Here is a 22,314-nt window from a genome sequence, read left to right on the forward strand (position 1 = left end):
GCAGGTTTCAGCTGTGGACCCTAGGGAGCAAGAACAGCAAAGACATTACTTATATGAGTTTTGGCTTTCATTCTGGTCAGGAATATTAGTTAGTAGCTCTATAGAAATATAAAAAAGTGACTTTTAGAAGAATATTCATTATACTTTAAAGAGCTTGGAAAAGCTGTACTGCCTAGCAAAGTGAAGAATGATAGCCGCAGGTAGAGTTACACTGGAGGGAAGGGAATCACATGGCTCATTCTCATTAATGTTAATGGATAGCTTCATCTACACACCACTGGGAGAAAGAACCTGTTGTGAACTGAACTATTTTCAGTTCTGATGGTTGTTAAATTAATATCTTCTTAAGAAGTCAGGTTATGCTCAACTATACCATAGGGGAGCTGCCAGCTGCTGTAAAATCACTCCTTAGAGTAGATTCTCCAGGGCTCCTTCTAGCCTACAGATGCTACATCAGTTTGGAAATTTATTTCTAGAAGTCCAGTTCATTATCATAAATCTTTCTACTGTTCTCACATCTACTGCTTTCAAACTCCCCAGTTAAAAAAGTAAAACACACTTATGTGCATTTTTCTTTCCCCTCCTTCCTTCCTATAGTTTATACAGTAAGTTTAGCAAACACTGAACATAGAAATTGTTCTTTCCATACAATTCACTTTTTTTTTTCTTTTTCATTCCTCTATAAGGTGATGATACATTGAAATTATGGGACATCCGACAGTTTAATAAGCCACTTTTTTCAGCCTCGGGTCTTCCTACCATGTTCCCAATGTAAGTAGCATGTTTTAAAGAATTGATAAACATAAGAGAATAGAAAAGAAATTTCTTCACCTTAATTTATATCATATGTATTTTAAAAAGGAACAGGAAGAGTATTTGAAATCTGTTTTTGAAAGATGCATTTTATTTTTCCCTTTTATTTGCACATTCTTCGGGCAATATAATTTTTTTGAAGTTGAAATGATGCATGTTCATGAGTTTCTATGTTTGTGTACATACATATATATAGGTGTTGGTAGTAAAAATATTTTAAGAGATTGAATTGTTCTTTTAATATGTATAAATGACACGGTAGATATGTATATTTGTGGTCTTAAAATTTGAACCCCATTCCATCAAAATGATTTTTCATAGTTTTATAATAACTGTGACTTTGGAAAGTCCTGTGCTCCAAAATCCTGAGACTTTGGAAAGTCTCAGTTAATAACTGAGAATTATTGTATATCATTTTCGCAATTTTTTTCTTATCATAATTCCAATCTGTAATTCAGTATCCTTCACTTGTTCAGAGTATCTTGCTCTAGGTAGCTGAACACTGTTATCTCCATTCTATTAAGTTGACAACTGAAGCATTTAAGATTTTTCTGAGGCAGCTGAGGTGAGATTTGAACTTTAAGTCCTACAGTTGGTGCCTAAGCAAAACTTTCTGTTTTTGTAGAAATAAAATTTCACATCTGTGTTAAATAATGACCAACAGGGAGAGCGTGAAGGTGATGGAAGCATCAAATGGAGGAAACTGTGTAATAGCAGAGCACTAACTCTAACATGGTCCATTGCCGATGGCATTTATCTGTTAAAGCGAACAGATGGACAAACAAACATGAATTTATAGCTGATGAGAATTTTTTGAGATATTATGCCTGCTGCAAGCTATGCAACTGCCTAACTTGTTTGGATCATGTCTTAGATTATTCACAATCAGGTGGCCAGATCTCTAATAACAAGGGCTCTTGAATCATAGCCATCTCTTAGGTTCCAGCGGCTCAACCTGCTCCTCATTTCATGGTGCTTGACTTGACAAAACTCAAATTATTTGAGGATGGTGGTTAGTGGTGGTAAAAAATAATTCCAAAACTGGACAAAATAATCACTAGTTAGACATTAGTCATACAATATCTATTTGTCTATAATACTGTCAAAGTCTCTCTTGAGTTTTTCCCACACTTCCTTTACATTAAAAAAATGTAGTGTATAGAAGTTAAAAGCATAGATTCTGGAATCAGACTGCCTGAATTCGAATCCCAGCTGCACCACTTACTTTTGTGACCTTGGGCAAGGTTTCTTTAATCTCTCTGCCTCAGTTTCCTCGTCAGTAAAATGGGGACAATAATATCTATCCCATAGGATTATTGTGAAGATTAAGTAATCTAATATAAGTGCTTGACTCCCTGTGTGCCTCCTATCAGAGTTACCTCTTATTACAATGGTCTTGTTTATATGTTATTTAACTCACTCCTGTAGGGTCATAAGCTTATGCTTAAACACTATTTTTGTCTGTAGGACTGATTGCTGTTTCAGTCCAGATGATAAACTCATAGTCACCGGGACATCTGTTCAGAGGGGATGTGGCAGCGGCAAACTTGTTTTCTTTGAGCGCAGGACTTTCCAAAGGGTGTATGAAATAGACATCACGGATGCGGTATGTAAATTCTTCTCTCCTCAGCCTTGAGAATGAAGTGAAGTTTGCCTCTTAGTTATCTTTTGTTTTGGTTTTAGTTTTTAAATAGAACATAAGTCCTGCCTCTTACAGTGCAGCGGTAGCTGCTTTTTTCCCCAACATAGGAATTATTAGTATGTTGTGGACTGGCTGATCTCCCTTTTCCCTTCCTCTGACCCAGTATTTCCTATGGGCCCATGCTTCCGTCAGGGTTTCACCTGGGCTGGGGATGTCTGCCCCTCTGCGAACAGTTTAAGGAGAGTAGAAGCTAATCATTAGGTAGGATACAAAAAGGAGTGTCCCACAATGTGCATGGTTTTTTTGCAAAGATTTAAGGATTGTGGACACCAGTGAAAGTTATGCCCTCAGAAAGTGATGAATTGTATCATTGTTTCCTAAACCTTGAAAGCTTTGACAGAATTCTGCTTGCCAGAGTTGTTATTAAGGTAAGACTCAGCTTCCACTGAGCTTAATTTCTATTTAGTTATTTGGAAGTTTAAAACATTTTAAATTTCACTTCTGTATCTAAAAAAACCTTTAGTTTTCTTTACATATTTATAGAAGCACTAAAACACCAGCCTGCATGCATGCATTGATTCACCAATTCATTCATTCCTGTCCTAACTAGGGAGCTGTATGTAATACAGTAATAATGAAGTTTCCCAGAGGAAAAATCTGAATTCCTCTACAGTCTTTTAAAGTATGTATTATTATTTAGAAGGTAAGGTAAAGCATCGTTATTTTCTGAGTATGAAATAGACTGATTAATGTCTGTGTAAATTTTCTTTGGCTCACTGTCAAATCCTGTAGTAATATCCTATATCTTAAACAGCACCCTTATGTAGACTTCTCCAGTTATTTCAGTTCTTTGTAAACAGTTGGGACATATTATGTACTTAAATGATTCAGACAATTGAACAACTGTTTTTGAATCACCAGTGAAAAGCTCCTGTCTCTAATGTTCTAGTATTACTGTGGAGTCTTAATTTGTAGGCCCTAAATTTGAAACCATGGTATAGTTAGTTAGAGACAACGAAATAACAATGGGACTAATCTAGATGAGTACTTAAGTTTTATAGATTCTAATCTCATGACATAATTTGAAATGTGCCAGCACTAATAATAATTTTTGGGGGGTATATCCAAGAGCCAACTAAAACACTAGAATCAAAGAAAAACACTCTTGACTCTATCAACTTTAATCTCAAAAAATGAAATTATTATAATTGGTTGTTTCAGAAGTAAGCTGTGTTCTGTTATGCCTCTCAATGACCATATATTTCAGTATTACTCATGGTGTTACGGTTTTAAGCTATAATTAAAATTGAAACCTAAATAAATTAAGGGATGTATGATTACACTTCTAAGACATGCTATATTTTTATAGTTATAGAACATGCTCTTTGCTGTGTTGCTCTGAGTTGCTTTTCTAGCTAGATCTTTTTCTCCATAGTACTTACTGCCATTGCTTCTGTTATATGTCTGTCTGGTTTTTGTCTGTCTTCTTCCACCAGGCTGTAAGCCCATTAGAACAGAAACTTTGTCTGTTGTGTTCTCTGGGATATCCTCAGTGCTTAGAACAGTGCCTGACATATTTATTGAATGAGTGAATGGTATGTTTGGGTAGTGCATGTAATGCATATTCTAAAGCACAGGTGTGTCTTTGGAGAGTGAGGCAGAAGAGATATTCCATCTAGAGATGGAAAGGTAAACTGATCTTGTTTACCATAGTAAGAAAGTGACTTCATATTCTGTTTTTTGTTTGTTTTCTAAAGCAAAGGAATGGCACAGTGCAACTTAGGCTTTAGAACAAATAATTTTTATTAAAGCGTGAAAGTTAAATTTATAATATTTGGTATTGTGTATGAAGGCTGAGGTTTATTACTTGAGAGACTGAGCCAATGTTCCCCAAGATTGAAAAGAAAACAGATTTTGGAAGAAATATAGTGCATTGTTGTTGATATGTTGAGCTTGAAATACCTGCGAGACCTCTGGGTGCAGATACTCAGTAGGCAGATGGGTAAGTGAGTTTGGTGCTTAAGAGAAAGAAGACACAGTTTTGGGAGAAATATTTACAGTTTATAGTTGAATTCTTGGTTGCTGATTAGTTTGATTAAGGAAAGGATGCAAAGGATGGAGAACATGAGCCCTAGGAAACCTGAACGCTTAAGGGATGAGCAAATTAAGCAAAACAAACAAAGGAGAATGGTCATTAAGTAAATGGAATATATCTTGTATTGAAGTGTTTTAGAAAAGTCAGAAAACAGATTTTAAGATCCATTTATTAATATAGATGAAGAGAAAATTTCAGATAGGGACAGAAGTACCATGGCACTTTAAAGCAGCCTTTTAGATAATTGATTTAGGATCTGTTTGATTGCATTTTTGTTGTTGTTGATATTAGACATTGCATTGTTTTTGTTTTCATAGTAGAATGGCATGTTAAAAGAACTTTAAAATGCCCCTCTGATCTATTTTCTAAACTTTTAAGTCTTGGAATATAGGAAAATAAATGTATTCTTTGGAATGGATAAAGAAGGTGGACATTTTGCCTAAGTACCAAAAAATATCTCTCATTTTATTGTATTTTTGTCATTACAAACCAGAATAATCATTTCTTTAGAAATACTACACTCTGCTGTAGTAAGGTACTTACTGTATTGAGTTTTAATTTACATAGAAGGCAACATCTCATTCTTAATATCAGCATTTAGTGGTATACTTGCTTGACTAGGCACAGAGAACAGTGGCTTTAGATCTATTCTAGATGAGTCCATTTACTTCAATAGAGTCTAAGTGATTGTATTCTCACAACCTCTTCTAGAATAAAATAAACCCATGGGTAGTTATATTTTACAGTGCCAGGCTCAACATGTATATGAAGCCAAACATTGTTTTCTGTCAGGGATGTTAACAACTCTACAGTTTCCTAGTAATTAAAAACTATGCTACAAGCTTCACAATAAATACCTTTTAAAAATATAATAATTGCATTTTACCTTTTCATTTTTAAAACAAAGTTAAAGGAAAATTATTTTTAATTCTATTTTCTGTATTGTTGTATGCTATGAAAAGTTTTTTCTCTATTCAGCATGGAGACTCTCTTCACTAGGAGATGATAAATGTTTCTTTAACATTTACTATTTTTATTGTATGATGTTCATATACATTTTATAGTTCTGCTGATACTATTTTTAGATGTTCCTTTTTAGTCCAATTGCATTTCCTCAAGGAAAAAATTGCGTATTTCTTATTTATCATCTAATTTTTTTATGATTTGAGTAGAGGGCTTAGCTTCTTCCCTAAGGTAAATTCCAGAATATAACTTGAATCTTGAGTTTATAAATTCACTTTAGTTTTTGTGTAACATGAGACCTAAGCTTTTATGTATAGTAAAAAGGCAACCATTACTCTATTTTATGTGATGAAATTATGGGAGAGAAAGAATGGACAAAATATAATTTGGAGATGATGTATCAATTTTTTAAAAAATAATTATGTTTAGAAGAAACAGACATTTTCAGACCTTTTCAAAGTTCCAGTTATTTCAGGAGAGGCCCTGAAATAACATTATAGACTATTATTAGCTTAGTAATTTTTCATCAAACTATAATTTGTTATAAAATGACTAACAGAATTTCCTTTTTAACTAATATAAATCAAAGGACATGGTTTATATAATTATACTAGTGTATTACAATTTATACTCTTTAACCCAAGCATAATGGAATTAAGTTTTTTGACCTGGTATTATTTAAGATGGTGGTCTCTTCACCTCTGTAGCTTTTGGCAGTAATTTAAAAGAAATAGCAGGTGTTTCCCTTGGGTAAAGAGAAATAAAAGTAGGAGGGAAAAAGCCAGAAATCTCACACTTGATCCTGAGTAATCTTTTGATTTGTTTCTTAGTTTATGTACTTTGATGAGGGACCCCTGCTTCTGTAAACAGTGGCTGAACAAAGTGAGGAATAGAAAGAAAAAATCAAATCTTAACTTACAAAACATAGCTATAGCATCTAGCACGATTGATCTGGTTGGTATATGGCTGCTGAAGGGAAGGCAAGGGAAATTTGCTTTGATATTTTCAACTAGACTGCTTTATTTTATTCTTTCATTCATTTTTCAACTAGACTTCTTTGGACATTTTGAAGTTGATTGAGAATCCTAGTACCAACATAAGAAATATAATAGTAAAGGTCTCTTATAGAAGAAAAAAATTCATTTGTGACTATCTAAAGAATATTTGCTTATCTTTAGGAACATTTTTCAACCACCAAAGAGAATAGATAGCAAAGAACAAAGATTATCTTAGATTTTTGCTTCTTTTCTACCATTACTTTTTCTGTAGAATATCCCCTTCCTGTAAGAATTGAAATCTAAATTATGCATATCTATTGATGTTCTTTAAAAAAGAAAATTCAGAATGTCAAGTAATTGGGGTCATCAGTTTGAAGTCTTATTATTAATTTCTTTCATGGAGCCAACTCCTCAGTTACAGAAATCATATATCCTGGATCTGCCTTCCTGGAACTTTATCAGTTATTTTCATCTTCATCAAATGGAGAAAAGTGAAATAAAAACAATGACTTTTCTATTTATTATCAATATTAACTCTGGCCTTTCCCTAAAAGATAGAGAGAACTTAAAATTTTTCTACCAGATTTATCCCTGCCCCTTAGTATCATGAATATTGGTTGAAAATACATAATCATTGTTAAAATTATGTTAAGTTATAGTTTACATATTTACCAAAAGAAGGAGAAATTTCTCATTTAAGACCTATTTGTCTTATTATAGAGATAGCCTATTAGATATACTGAAGAGAAAGTGAGGTCCATATTGCATAAAAATAAAATGATTTCTTTTGAAAAAACCATTTTCCACAAACATACCAACCATGTTTTCTTCTTTAATTAGGTGAAGGTATGAAGGGAACTTAAATTTACATTATTTTTCCTCACTTTGCAAGATCTGATTCTTCAACATATATATTTCAGTAGGAACTATATCAGTTTAGCTTTTGGTATTTTAGTTATGTTTTCTGATTATAAAAATAGTACATGTTGAATCTAAAAAACTGACAACATAAAAAAGATCATTAAGAAATTAAACATCGTATCTAATCATATCATCCATAGATTATTCTCAGATATGATATTTGAATTAATACATTCTGCTATCATAAATAAATAAAAATTAAAAAAAGAAAAAGGATCCCTGGGTGGCGCAGCGGTTTGGCGCCTGCCTTTGGCCCAGGGCATGATCCTGGAGACCCGGGATCGAATCCCACGTCAGGCTCCCGGTGCATGGAGCCTGCTTCTCCCTCTGCCTGTGTCTCTGCCTCTCTCTCTCTCTCTCTCTGTGACTATCATAAATAAATAAAAATTAAAAAAAATACATTCTGATGTCCAAGAAAATTGCTGTATTTATTAACCCGAAGAATGACATATAACCATATAAACATAAATGAAAGTATCACCACTTTCATTTTACATAAGTTTTTATGTTTTTATTAGAAGAGTATATTGATATTCTAAATCCAGAGATTGAAGGAAAAGAAGAAATGGGTATTAAGGGGCCATAAAATAATGAATTTTTCTTCACAAAACTAGCTGTTTGTCTTAATTTATGAGAGTAAGGGACATGCTGACCATTCAGACTACAGTCTTCCCCATTGTTTGTACATATGTAGGAGAGCAGAAAGGCCATTCAAATTAATGGATATTCCAGAAGTCCTCAGAATTGATTTTGGAAAGTGTCTTTTTTCTTACATATGCGTCTAGATGGAACTATTCAGAAATTCATTTCAAACAAATTAATGAAGCTGTGCTTGTGAAAGCTTGTCTCTGAGGAGTTGAAGAACTCACTTGTTCTTCTGTTTTATCCTTGGAGTAGACTAATCTGTCTCACTGATACAAGGTTCTAGCTCAGGCGGACTTGTACCTCTTTAAAAGTTTTCTGGAAAGAAAAGAGTCCAGCAGTGTCTTTGCCCAGTTGGGATCATTCAAGGAATAGGGCACAGAGGGAACTTGAGCTATTGGCAGTGCAAATGCCAACTGAAAATAAACTCGAAAGAAAGACTATATTGGCATTTATCTGCCTTCTAAAATACAGTGAGGGATCCCTGGGTGGTGCAGCGGTTTAGCGCCTGCCTTTGGCCCAGGGCGTGATCCTGGAGACCCGGGATCGAATCCCATGTCAGGCTCCCGGTGCATGGAGCCTGCTTCTCCCTCTGCCTGTGTCTCTGCCTCTCTCTCTCTCTCTCTCTCTGTGCGACTATCATAAATAAATAAAAAAAAATAAAAATAAAAATAAAAAAATAATAAAATACAGTGAAACCTTCTTAATGTGAAGCACAGGGGATGTAAAAAAATGGACTTTCAGTTTAACTAGCTTTCCATTATCTGATTTTTATTAACAGGCAATTAGGCAGCTGGTTGACTAGGGAATAGCAATTACTTTGAATTATGTATTATTTTGGATAAACAGCATCAGCTTAATGAACTTTTACTATAATATACTTTCTTGGAAGTATCAAACAATGCAGATTCAAGATGGATATTAATTAACATATTTGGACTCAGAAGACAGATCCAGAATATATGCTTTCTGTAACTGTGGAGTTGGCTCCATGAAAGAAATTAATAACAAGACCTCAAACTGATGACCCCAATTACTTGACATTCTGAGTACAGGGTATATGACATAACAAGTATATTTTCCCATAGCCAAGTGATAAGACAACATATTCCACATAGGTATGTAGAGCATTTGCTCATTGGGACCAGAACGGCACACTGGTTGTTTCCTGGTCTTCTGAGTCGTATGAAGATGATGGAGTTTTAGGGTGAATCTGCCTACAGTACGGCAGTTACATGGCTCTTACTCTGCCGCAACCTGTTTATTGTCAGCATGGCTGTTAGGACAATATTTTGTTGTCAAGAGGCACCGTGATCACCCAGTACTCTTTTCTGTAGGACTATTTTCTTTAATCACTGAAAAAAAGATACGTCATTCAGCTATGACAAAAAACAGTGTTGCATTTTTGCGGCTTTCATGGTTTGGATTGCTAACTCATTTTTTAGGATTTCGTGAAGTAAATAGCGTAATTACTATACTTCAGTTTAAACAGTACCAGGACCTCAGTTAGAGTCCTCTACTAAGCTGTTAGCTTCACAGTGTGTGAGGGGGCTGGTATCAGTAAGGTTTGATTACATTACTTCTCATTGCATGTAAAGCTATCACGTGTAGATGTTCCGGACAGTAATTCTCAGGATTTGAAGAATACAGTTGAGGGCTCATCTGTAGGCACATGCAAATAGAAAGAAACCACTGATTTTGTGGTAATATCTGCTTGATCAAGTCTTTAAATGTTTGAAGTAAGGAAAATGATAACTAGTTTAGTGCTGTTTCTTTATTATTTTTGAAAATTATATGGTAAAATTTATCTTTTTAAAAAGTATATAGTTCTGTGCTTTAAAAACATGTACGGATTTATGTAGCCACCATCAGTACAATCAGGATACAAAACAGTTCCATCATCCCCTAAAAACTCCTTTGTAGCCATTCTCTCCTCTCCTCCCTTGCTCCCAGCCCCTAGCATTCACTGGTCTGTTCTCCACTGTAGTATTGCCTTTTCAAGAATGTCTTCTAAATAAACTCACACAGTATATAACTTTTTAAAGATCAACTCCTTTCAGCAGAATGCTGTTGAGACTCATCCATGTCATATTATGTATGAAGAGTTTGTTACATTTTATGGCTGAGTAGTATTCCACTGTGTAAATATAGCCCAGTTCATCTTATTACAGGACATTTGATTATTTAAAGTTTTTAGAGATTATGGATGAGCTGCCATAAATAATGATACGTAAGTTTTTGTGTGAGCAAAAGTTCTCATTTCTGTAGAATAAATACCTTAGAGTAGGCTTGGTGAGTCATACAGTGGGTATGTGTTTATTTTTATAAGAAAATGCCAACTGTTCTTCAGAGTAACAGTACCATTTTGCATTTCCACCAATAGCATATTTGTTTTCCACTTATTCCATATCCTCATGATCACTTCTGTTACAGACATTTTTTATTGTATACATTCTAATAGGTATGGAATGGTCTTTCATCATGATTATACTTGCATTTTTCTAATGGCTAATGATGTTGAATATCTTTGTGCATTGTTATCCTGTTTGGTGAAGCATCTGTTCACATTTTTTGCTCATTTTTAAATCAGGTTGTTTGTTTTCCTACTGTTAAGTTTTGACGGTCCCTTATATATTCTTGGTATCTACCAAGTTCTTTTTAGGATATTTACAAATATTTCCTCCTAGTCTGTTGCTTATTTTTTATCTTAATGCATCTTTTACAAAACAAAAGTTTGTCTTTTTTTTAAAGATTCATTTATTTGAGACAGAGAGAAAGAGCATAAGCAGGGAGGAGGGTCAGAGGAAGAGGGTGAAGCAGGTTCCCCACTGAGCAGAGAGCCTGATGCAGGGCTCGATTCCAGGACTCCAGGATCATGACCTGAGCTGAAGGCAGACGCTTAACTGATTTAAGCCACCCAGGCACCCCAAAACAAAAGATTTTAGTTTTGGCAAGTCCAATTTATCAGTTTTTTCTTTTATAGAGTGTGCTTTTGGTGTCACATCTAAGAATTCCTTGACTGACCCTAGGTCACTCAGATTTTCTAAAAGTTTTGTATTTTTGTATTTAGGTCTTGTGGTCCATTTTGGGCTAAATTTTATGTAATAGAGGGAGACTTAGGTTGAAGTAGGGTCTAGGTTCAGGACTAGGGTCAGGCTCAAGCACAAAATTTAGGGAGGTACCAAAAAACTCTGCAGTCAAGAGAAATGACATTTTAATGCAGCATTATAAAAAAATGAAAATTAATGCAAAAAATCCATAATGAATAAAAAAACAATATTTTAAATAAAAATGGGATGAATAACAGGATTGTGCCAAGCTGTACTAAAGCTTAAGGCAAAAAGGAAACTGATTTGGACTCACCTGTGTTTTTCAAAATTTTGATATTTTGTACATCACAGATTTTGGGGGGTGGATAGGAGGAAGTGCCCAAGTAAGGGAGATGGTAAACTCACTTCTGCTTCAGTGATGATTTGAATTCTGGACTAATTCCCTAATCTCCTTACTACTATTTACTTTTCAGAGTCCTCAAATAGGTGTTCTATGCCTTCTGTCTTATATAACTATATTTGGAAGGGGAGACTGAATGGAATGTTTCCTCTGTCTCACCCCCTCCTCTTCTTCCCCCTCGCCCTCCACCCTCCCCCTCCCTCTCTCTTTCCCTACCCCTCTCTCCCTTTCTCTCTCATTCTTTAAAAAAAAAAATTATGATGGTAATGGAAAATACATAATGAAATAGTACAGATTGCAGCAGATGTGCCTAGGAGGAAGCTTCTAACATCCTTGCACATTTGTAGGGAAATTCATATTGTAGGAAATAAAATAATATCATTAATCCTGGTGTGAGTCACTTCTGCTCTGGTGGTGTGTTCCCTTGATGTAACCGTGCCACAGGCAAAGCTACTGGCTTTTGCTTAATTAGCTGCCATCTGGCATCAAGCATACTTTGTTTAGTTTCTCAGTATTATCTTCCAGAGTCCATCTCCTTGTCTACCTGAGAACTACGCTTTAACCCTTCTATGTGAAATTTAGACTTAATTTTAACAGAAGATTTTACAACCCTCCCAAAGAGTTCATTCCTGTTGTTGAAATCCCTTACAATCAGATCTTTTTTATTTTTTTTCACGTGCTTTAGCCTCACATTCTTAAGCTTAGAGCCCACATCCTTTACTCGAGTCCTCATGGAGTTGGAGAACAGCTGGTCAACATCCTCTGTTTCCTCTATTATAAAGTTTCTGTTCAGTCTTCTCTTGTCTAAGAGAACCAAACTTAGTTGTTTTTTTTTTTTTTTTTTAACATTTCCTTGTGGATCATATTTTCTCAACATTTCTGTTCTCTTTGATACTCTCTTTTCAGCTATTCTCTTCAAATGCTTGCTGTAGGAATTCATTAAAAGCCTATAATGAGATATTGTTCCTGTAATTATCTATCTGATAATCTATTTGAAATGATCTCGTCTTAAGAGTTGCGTCGACTTGAAGGGCCAGTCACATGCTGCTCTAGGATTCATAAATCATTGAAAGCAAAAAATGAGAACCAAAAGGAGGACTTGTACAGTTTAATAGTTTACTTATTTTCTAGTGGCATTTAACACTGTATCATGCTGTATTAAAAGGCATCTGCTACTTATTGGTGTTAGCAGTTTCAAAGAAATGTTCTTCATTTACCATTTTGCTTCCATTTTGGACCCGCAGAGTCACTATTACTCTTCGGATTAAATATAAACCTTTTTTTCCTTCTCTACACTCTTGTGTTTGGTGTATTTTAAATTTATATTTAAATTTATTTATATTTCATTGTATAGATATGATTGCCATGAATGGCAAAGCTGGATGAAGAATTAGCCACTAGATAATACAACCCAGAAGGAAAAAACATACTTGACTCCTTTATAAAATATCAGAAAAAGAGAACTTGACTTTGTAGTTGCTTGAAGGTGTTCACAATGGCACACTATTCTTTATACAAGTGAAAACATACAATGCAGTAATGACTAGTGCTCTGTTGTCTAACCCCAGCGCCGTGTTACGTCTGTCTAACTGATAGTAGACCAGTGAAGGACTTTATGTCTTGTAGGATATTCTGTGACAGTTTTTCCTCTTCCAAGCTGAATTTGATAAACGATCTTTGGTAACAAGTTTTCCAGCTGTTCTATAGGAACTCTGGCCAGACTTTCACAATTATATATAGTGTGGAGAAGAAAGAGGTCTATAATTAACACATATCCCAGGGTATTGGTTTTTGTTTTTTTGTTTTTTTCCTCTCTCTTTTGGAATGATAGATAATGCTTCGTCATGTATGAGGTGGAGGGTTGTGAGACCCCCCCCCCCAAAGGGCCAAGTAAAAGAGTATGATTTGTAAAACATCTTTACCTATACTGTATTAAGATAAATGGTGCTTTATAGTTAATTTTTGGAGATTCACCTTTTCCAGTCTGGTTTGATGTGGTTTTATATAGTTGATGATTTCTAAGATCTAATTATGTCTATTTCTTATCTTATCATTAGAGACTTAATAGCTTTATCCACTTATGCTTTATTTAGAAAAACAGAAGATTTATGGTTATTATCTTTATGTCCATTTCTATCATTTTAAAAAATTTAAGTCCAGTGTAGTTAACATACAATGTTATATTAGTTTCAGGTGTACAATATAGTGACTCAACAATTCTTTACGTGATTCAGTATTCATCATCATAAATTTACTCTTAATCTCCTTTATTTATTTCACCCCTCCTCCAACCCACTTCCCCACAGGTAACCATCAGTTCTCTATAGTTAAGAATCTGTTTTTTTGGTTGTTTCTTTTTTTCTTTGCTTTGTTTTGTTCCTTAAATTTCACACATGAGCGAGTTCGTGATATGTGCCTTGTCTGACTGACTTACTTAGCATGTTTTCACCTAGCACCTCTAGATACATCTATATTGTTGCAAATGGCATGATTTTATTATTTTTTATGTCTGAGTAATATTCCAGTGTGTGTGTGTGTGTGTGTGTGTGTGTGTGTGTAATTACTGGATGATATGGCATTTCTATTTTTAATTTTTTAAGGAACCTCCATATTATTTTCCACAGTGGCTGTAACAATTTGCATTCCCACCAACAGCGTACAAGGGTATGTTTTTCTCCACATCCTATCAACACTTTTTTCTTGTTTGATTTTAGTTCTGAAAGCTATGAGATGATATCTCATTGTGGTTTTAATTTTCATTTCCCTGATGATGAGTGATGTTGAACATCTTTTCATGTGTCTATTGGCTATCTCTACGTCTTCTTTTGAAAAATGTCTATTCTAGTCTTCTTGCCCATTCTTTAATCAGATTGTTTGGTTTTTGGGTGTTGAGTTATATAAGTACTTTATATATTTTGGATACTAACTCTTTATCCAGTACATCATTGCCAAATATCTTCCTTCATTCATTCAGTAGGTTTTTTAGTTTTGTTGATAGTTTCCTTTGCTGTGCAGAAACTTTTTATTTTGATACAGTTCTTATAGTTTCTTTTTGCTTTTGTTTCCCTTGCCTCAGGACACCTATCTAGAAAAATGTTGTTTTGGCCAATGTCAGAGAAATTACTGCTTGTGTTTTCTTCTAGGATTTTTATGGTTTCAGGTCTTAAATTTAGGTCTTTAATCCATTTGGAGTTTATTTTTTTGTGTATGGTGTGAGAATTCCAGGTTTTTTTTTTGTTTGTTTGTTTTTTTGGCATGTGGCTAGTTTTCCCAACACCATTTGTTGAAGAAACTGTCTTTTTCCCATTGCATATTCTTGGCTCCTTTGTTGAAGATTATTTGACCATGTAATTGTGGGTTTACTCCTGCTCTCTCTATCTTGTTTTATTAATCTATGTCTACTTTTAGGCCAGTATCATACTGTTTTGATTAGTGCAGGTTGGTGGTATATCTTGATATCTGGGATTATGATGCCCACATTTGTGTTCTTTTTCAGGATTGCTTTGACTATTTGGGGTCTTTTGTGGTTCCATACAAGTTTTTTTTTTCCATGCAAATTTTAAGATTACTTGTTCTAGTTCTGTGAAGAATACTGTTGATATTTTGATAGGGATTGCATTAAATCTATAGATTGCATTGGGTAACGTGGACTTTTAACAATGTTTGTTCTTCCAATCCATGAGTATGAAATATCTTTCCATTTGTTTATGTCATCAATTTCTTTCATCAATATTTTATAGTTTTCAAAGTAAAGATCTTTCACTTTTTTGGTTAAGTTTATTTCTAGGTATCTTAATATTTTTGGTACACTTAGAAATGGGGTTGTTTTCTTAATTTCTCTTTCTGCCGCTTTATTATTAGTGTATAGAAATGCAGTGGGTTTCTGTGTATTGATTTTCTTTCCTGTGACCTTACTGAATTTATTTATTAGTTCTACTAGTTTTTTGGTTGAGTCTTTAAGATTTTCTTCTATATACAGTATAATGTGATCTGCAAATAGTGAAAGTTTTACTTCTTCCTTACCAGTGTGGATGCCTTTTATTTCTTTTTCTTGTTTGATTGCTGTAGCCAGGACTTCCAGTACTATGTTGAATAAAAGTGGTGAGAATGGACATCTTTGTCTTGTTCTTAATCTCGAGGGAAAAGCTCTTAACCTTTTCACCATTGAATATGATGTTAGCTGTGGGTTTTTTCATATACGGCCTTGGCCATCTTTAATTTGATGAATGAAGAATGGTAAAGAGGACTAGGTCTGTCTGTGTAGATTAGATTGAGAGACATGGCCTTAGGTAGTGTCTCTCAAGCTTTTTCTCAACCTGGTGCCCAGAATGGTAAAGAGGACTAGGTCTGTCTGTGTAGATTAGATTGAGAGACATGGCCTTAGGTAGTGTCTCTCAAGCTTTTTCTCAACCTGGTGCCCATAATGATAATGTGTGATATAAACAGATAAAAGTATTCTTTGCCATAACTGATTTGCCTAAGGCTCCAGTGCCCTAAACCCATTGAAAGCTTGAGGGGATCTCAGGCCTGAGGAACAACCTGTCTTGGCACATCGGCAACCTATCCTGTGCCTACCAGTGGGAAGCTCTGCTAGAATTTTGGGAGTATGCCTGCAGTAAGTGCTGCTTCTATGTGGACCACTGTGATATGGAGCCTCTGGGATAGTGTAGGATCCACCAGTGGTGTCACTCATCCTGTGGACTCCAGCTTCCAGCCGCCTGTTTTGTTTCTTGCTCCCAGACTGTTGTTACTAAGAATAATTACCAGATTTTCTTCAGTCATTATTTGTGCTTTCTTTGCCTTTGTAAATTCTTCTCAAATAAGTGGATTGGAGTGAACTAACATTTAGTGTTTTGAATTAGATGAAGAAAATTGTATTTAATTTTCTTACCCAAGAGACCTTCCATTTTCTCTGAGAACTTTTTCTTGTGATGAAATTCTTTAGGCATTTTTATTATCAGATACAGATGTGATTCATTTAGTGCCAAGGACAACTACAGGTTTCAGATTTTTGCAGCTTTAGCAATTACCTTAATTATAGAGCATAGGCTGTAAATGAGAAGATTTTAATAAATGAATTTTCCATGGCTTTGATGGGAATTAATTTGATAATAAGGTGCTAGTTTTTAAAAGTCATGATCTGTACATCTGTATCAAATATTTATGGCAGGGATAGAGCAGCACTATTTCCTTGTTTGGTTTTCTGCAGCAAACTCTACATTTATAAAAATGGTATGATGTTTTTTTCTTTTTACCGTTGAGGTGCTATTTGGTTTATCAGAAAATTATTTGGGGCAGGAAAGGGGGAAGATTGAGAAGATTTCCAGCAAAGAGTGCTAGTTGCTACATGTCCAGCCTATGGTAGGACTTCTGTAGAGTTGGAGGAGGTGTGGAGGAGGAAGAAAAGATAGGTGTGTAATTAGAAAGAAGAGCAGAGAAAATGTCTGTCTTTAATCTTTTCCATTTGAGGGATGTCTCCATGGAGATCAGGTGGGTGTTGAGGAGTTTTATTTATTGGAGGCTGAGGCTTATTCCTCAGGTTTGCTTCTTGAACTTTAGAGGGATGAAGCCAAGACCCATGGCCCATGCATGCTGAAGAATAACCCAAATTTGGAAAAATCAGGGCTTTGGCAGAACAGGACAAAAGCCTAGAAAGGTAAAAAAGAATTCTCATCTTAGTCTTCTACCTCTCTGGTTCAGTATTTTAATGTACAAAGCAGTTTTTCTTTCTGTGAAATAAAACTTGGGCTTGTGAAACTTTGAAGAAAGTTCTTTCTCCAGTATTTTTCCATTTTCATTTGCCTTCCTTTTATTTATTTTGGACTCATATCTTGATCTATGATCTTAGCCTTGAGAATTAGCACACATAAAACCATTCAGATGCATTGGATATTCCTGAGGATGTCTATGACTATGAGGCTGCTGCTCTACAGGTCTGCAAAACTGTGACGGTCTCCTTCACAGACAGGTGTAGGGCTCCTTATTTGAAAATTCCGAAAAGTACTTGTTCTCCCAAGGAACCACTAGGTAGCTTATCCATTCTGGTACTCTGTGACAAAAACCAAACATGAAAAAACCAGATGGAGTTTGGTTTACAGTGTGGGTCAGCAGCTGGGAAGGATCAGGAAATGGTGTTTCATCATAATCATGTTTAAGATATAAAATTATGAAGGATGTTAGGCTTCTTTTAGCATGTAAAGTAGAGTAAGGGTGGTGTTTGGATATGTACATTACAGATGCCTAAGATATTATGCAGGCATTGATTTCTTTTATAGTAACATTTATGACCTGGGTAGTAGTGGGCCTTTTCCTTTATGATTTTAGTTATACCATCTGCCTTTTAATATAAACTTGCTAAGATTTCTACTTCTGGCTTAGGTGGGTTTGGAAATGATTTCAGATCTCCCACATCCCTTCCTCCCCATCTTCTAAAATAGGACTTTGCATAATTAAGTAGTATCAGAGGATAAGATTGGAGGTGGGAAAACCTCCCCACTGATCCCAGCTCCTCTGTACAAATTGTGTGGCCTTGGGAAGGTTACCCACCCTCCTACAAACCCCAGTTTCTTGTTCTTGTGAAATGAGAATAACATTACTAATTTTGTAGTATTGTTGCAAGAATTCAATTACTTTAAATAATATAAAATTCCAGATATCTAGTAGTACCCTTCCCGCCATGTCCTAGAATATAAATTCATTTCTCTCATTGGTTTCCTTCTCCTCCCTCTATTTGCTTCCATGATTTCACTTAAAGTAAACCAGAAAAACCACAGAAATAAATTATTTGGATTTTTTTGTGGCCTTTTTACTTTTGCTAAGGAGTAATTCCAAAATTCCTGTTTTAGAATATTGACACTGCTGTTTGTACACAGTGCTCTCTTCTTCCCCAGCCCATACCCCTGTTTTTTCCTTTGGTCTCTGCAGAGAATAAAGATCTCTGTTTACATTAAAGTCTTGTAATTCCTTCTTGTCATCTTGCTTATTATCTATAGCCCCATTACCATCTCTATATGGTTGCTGCTAGAACTAAGTACCTTTGGGGCAGATTGCGGTTACCAAATTATAATGCTAAAATGAAGGTAGGCTTTGGTTTACAAGGCTACACCTAATTTTACGGTAAAATGGAGTTCAGGGATGCCTGGGTGGCTCAGCGGTTGAGCATGTCTGCCTTTGGCTCAGGACATGATCCCGCGGTTCCATCCAAGGATCGAGTCCCACATCCGGCTCCCCACAGGGAGCCTGCTTCTCCCTCTGCCTATGTCTCTGCCTCTTTCTGTGTCTCTCATGAATAAATAAATAAATAAAATCTTAAAAATAAAATAAAATAGAGTTCAGCTTAGGTAGAACTAGGGGAAGCCATTAGTGGACCCACATTGTTTTGGTAAGATGAAGTAGATGAGTGTAAGAATAAAAAGCTTTTTCAATTTAATGGAACAAATCAGTATATTAAAATAGGCAAACTATTTTCAGAATCTAGTCCTTCACATTGTAGTGGTCTTCTGCCATTTGAATCTCATGATACAGTGTGAAGGCTTTCTCTTAGATCTTTATAGCTCTTGTGTCATTTTCTTCTCTGGTCTTTCCATTTAGACATGCTTGGGACCCTCCATTTGCTGCATTGCCCAGGAAATCTGTAGGTCCAACTATGTCAACCCTCAGCCACAGAAGCACCTCCTCAAGAAGAGAGTATGAAGGAAGGGTTGAGTGAATGGTTGATTGAGTAAATGCACTCTTTCTTTTTTTTTTTTTTTTTTTTTTTTAATTTTATTTATTTATGATAGGCACACAGTGAGAGAGAGAAGCAGAGACATAGGCAGAGGGAGAAGCAGGCTCCATGCACCGGGAGCCTGACGTGGGATTCGATCCCGGGTCTCCAGGATCGCGCCCCGGGCCAAAGGCAGGCGCCAAACCGCTGCGCCACCCAGGGATCCCAAATGCACTCTTTCTAAGTAGTTATAGCTCATATGTCTTCTGATAGTTCCCTGGGTTTCTAGCAGGCACGTGTCCCATTGTTGTTAAGTAAAGCCCGGTATGTATGTTTGACAAGTTAGCAGCATGGCAGCTCTGCTTGCTCCCCAGCCCTGCCGCTGTCTCAGGGATTGTTTGGTTTGGCAGTTGGCCAGCTCTCTGCTATAAGATGCATTTCCTTGACAGGACAAAGTGCGGAGCCGCATTAGCTGCAAAGTTTACAAAGGTTAGCTAAACACACACAATAAATATTAATAAACAAAAAAGGCCCACCCACCTTTGACTTTGAATTCTGTTTCTTCATTCCGTGTCTTGGAATCCCTGTAGTATTTGATTAATAACCAGTCTTAGGGTAATTGAGCCTTAAGTATCCTTTGCCTAAGTTAGACTGCTCACAGAGCCCTCATTGGCTGCTTTGGTGACTCATTGCCACAGTGGATGGAGCTCTGGGATGACTGTTTAGTTCAAGGGGTCTTATTTGCATTCTCCTTGCTTCCATGTGGAAAGGCGGGTAGATGTGCTTCTCCATGGGCATTTATGCTGACCAGCCATGTGTGTGTCTAACAGCTCTGGAGGGCAAAGGATGTGAACAGGAATAGAGAGAGGTACAGTGCCCGGAGCTTGGACTCCCTAGAAAGTAATCAGACCTTGGTCTGTTGGCCTGGGCAGTTGCCTCTCTAACATTTACACCCTTAGCGTAGAGGGAGAGAGTAACAGTAACCTGCTGCCCCTGGAAACTGCCTATTTGGCTGGGTGTCTTGGAATTTACCAGGCCTACATTGTGGATCCTTTCCAATTCTGCACCCTGCTTGCTTGAAAACATATTTGAGAACCAGTAATCTTAGACTGCTTAGCCAGACCTCTAGAGAACCAAGGAAGAGAAATAACTTTAATAGTATGTCCTTGAGATTGTCCTGGAGCCATTTGTGGATGGCTGGGATTTCTGAAGGCCCTTGAAAGCCCATCTTACTATTGTCTTTCGCTCTCTGGTTTATGCACATCCATCTTTCTCAGACCACATTAGGAAGGAATGAACCCTACTTTGTTTGTAGGATACTTGAGTTTGATAATGATCTAGAGAAATAAAATTATTCCCCATAGATAGTAATGATTTTAACTTGAAAATTATCTCTGACTCCACTTAGCCAAGCAATCCATTTAGGCTAGGGTGAACTCTAACTTTTAGCTCATTCCATTCACAAACATTGATTGAATACCATATACTAATCTAGGCATTTGGGATATAGTACCATCCCAAAGACACCAAGATCTCTGCCTACGTGGAAAATATGTTCATGTTGGGGAAGCAGATAATAAGCATAATTAACAATAAATTATATTTTATGTTAAAAGGTGATACATGCTTTGGAAAAATGAAAAAAGCAGAGTAAGGTAACTTGTGGGGTTCAGTTTTAAATGGGGCACTCTTGGCATGATGACGTATAACCATTGACTTGAAGGAACTGAGTATTGTCTTGGATGAACTTATTCTAGGTAGGGTTTATGAAGTTACATTTGTGACTCTTCTCATGTTTCCATATACCTGGCTGTGACCATTTGGAGATTTCCAGTGGTCAAGGCATGGTTTTCAAATGAATCTCAGTAACAAAGCGCCTATAAGTCAGGCTGTGCTTTGTAGATCATCAACTGTTGATAAACTTAATTCCATCTTACCAACCAAGCACAGTTTTATAAAATAAAATGTGTCTTTTTTTTCATGTATTATGAAGTAGATTTCGCAAGCATATATACAAAATGGCAACCCTCCCCCAAAAGCCAAACTGTATACGATATACTATTTTCAAGGACTTTTGTTAATATTCACTCACTATTGTATGTTTTATCATCTTTTAGCTAGTGGACACTAGGTAGCAGGCATCATAGATTTAGGAAAAATTGTGGAAAGAAAACCTAAAATTGTAAAAATCCTACCCTTTTAACTTAATTTTACACCCTAACCCCAGCGACTGGGAAAACATAGCTACTCTGATTTTATTTTCTCAGTAGAACATCTCAGCTGTCTTCAGTGGTGCAGAACTTAAGAATGACTCTTGTAGAGTATTGTCAGACAAGAATTAGAAGTCCTGCAGACTCTTACATTTCCTCTTGAGCTCCTCATGAATGTCAGAGAAGAATTTGCAGCCATATAACTATATACATACTTTTTGCCAGTCAGGTGGGAGCCAGAATTTTTATCAAAGGGGATTGAGGAGATCTACAGATATTTTGTCTTAACAAAAGAATGGGCTGGTTAGGGAGAAGAAACCAGAGAAATTTAGCCTGAGATAAATTTGGGAGGCAGAAGTTTCATGATTTTCATTTTACTATTAGAACTTAAAATAGTGGGATGCCTTGGTGGCTCAGTGGTTGAGCGTGTCTGCCTTTGGCTTAGGGCATGATCCCGGAGTTCTGGGATTGAGTCCCGCATCAGGCTCCCTGCAAGGAGCCTGCTTCTCCCTCTGCCTATGTCTCTGCCTTCTCTCTGTGTCTCTCATGAATAAATAAATAAAATTTTTAAAAAAACTGAAAATAGTGGTAGTTAATTGTACCCTTTTATCCTTAGTCCCTGTATGTTGCTTGGCATATGATGGTTCTTAATAAATCTTGAATTGATGTTTCCGCTCATTACTTGTTCTATCAGAGTGAGATCTGCAGCACCTAGCACATGGTGTCTCTGTGTACCAATTTTAGCTTCCATCTCTCTCCCCCTTCATTCCATCCCTGCTGAACCTCCCACCTCAGCCCTCTTACTGCAGACAAAAATTAAAAACAGGTTGTAGTTCTCACTGAGAACTCATTCTTTTTGACCCCAGAGCACCACT

General features: G+C 36.1%; 1 protein-coding gene across 1 annotated transcript in view; it reads left to right on the top strand.

Annotated features, from left to right (window-relative positions):
• Window positions 1-22,314, top strand: part of WDR70 (WD repeat domain 70) — a 308,191-nt gene that overhangs the window by 255,063 nt on the left and 30,814 nt on the right. Inside the window, exons 12-13 of the mRNA XM_041749114.1 lie at window positions 687-771; window positions 2,281-2,419. Of these exons, the coding sequence (XP_041605048.1) occupies window positions 687-771; window positions 2,281-2,419 (224 nt within the window). The remainder of the gene's footprint in view (window positions 1-686; window positions 772-2,280; window positions 2,420-22,314) is intronic.

Source organism: Vulpes lagopus, chromosome 3 (genome assembly GCF_018345385.1).
Source record: "Vulpes lagopus strain Blue_001 chromosome 3, ASM1834538v1, whole genome shotgun sequence".
In the NCBI taxonomy this organism is placed as follows: Eukaryota; Metazoa; Chordata; class Mammalia; order Carnivora; family Canidae; genus Vulpes; species Vulpes lagopus.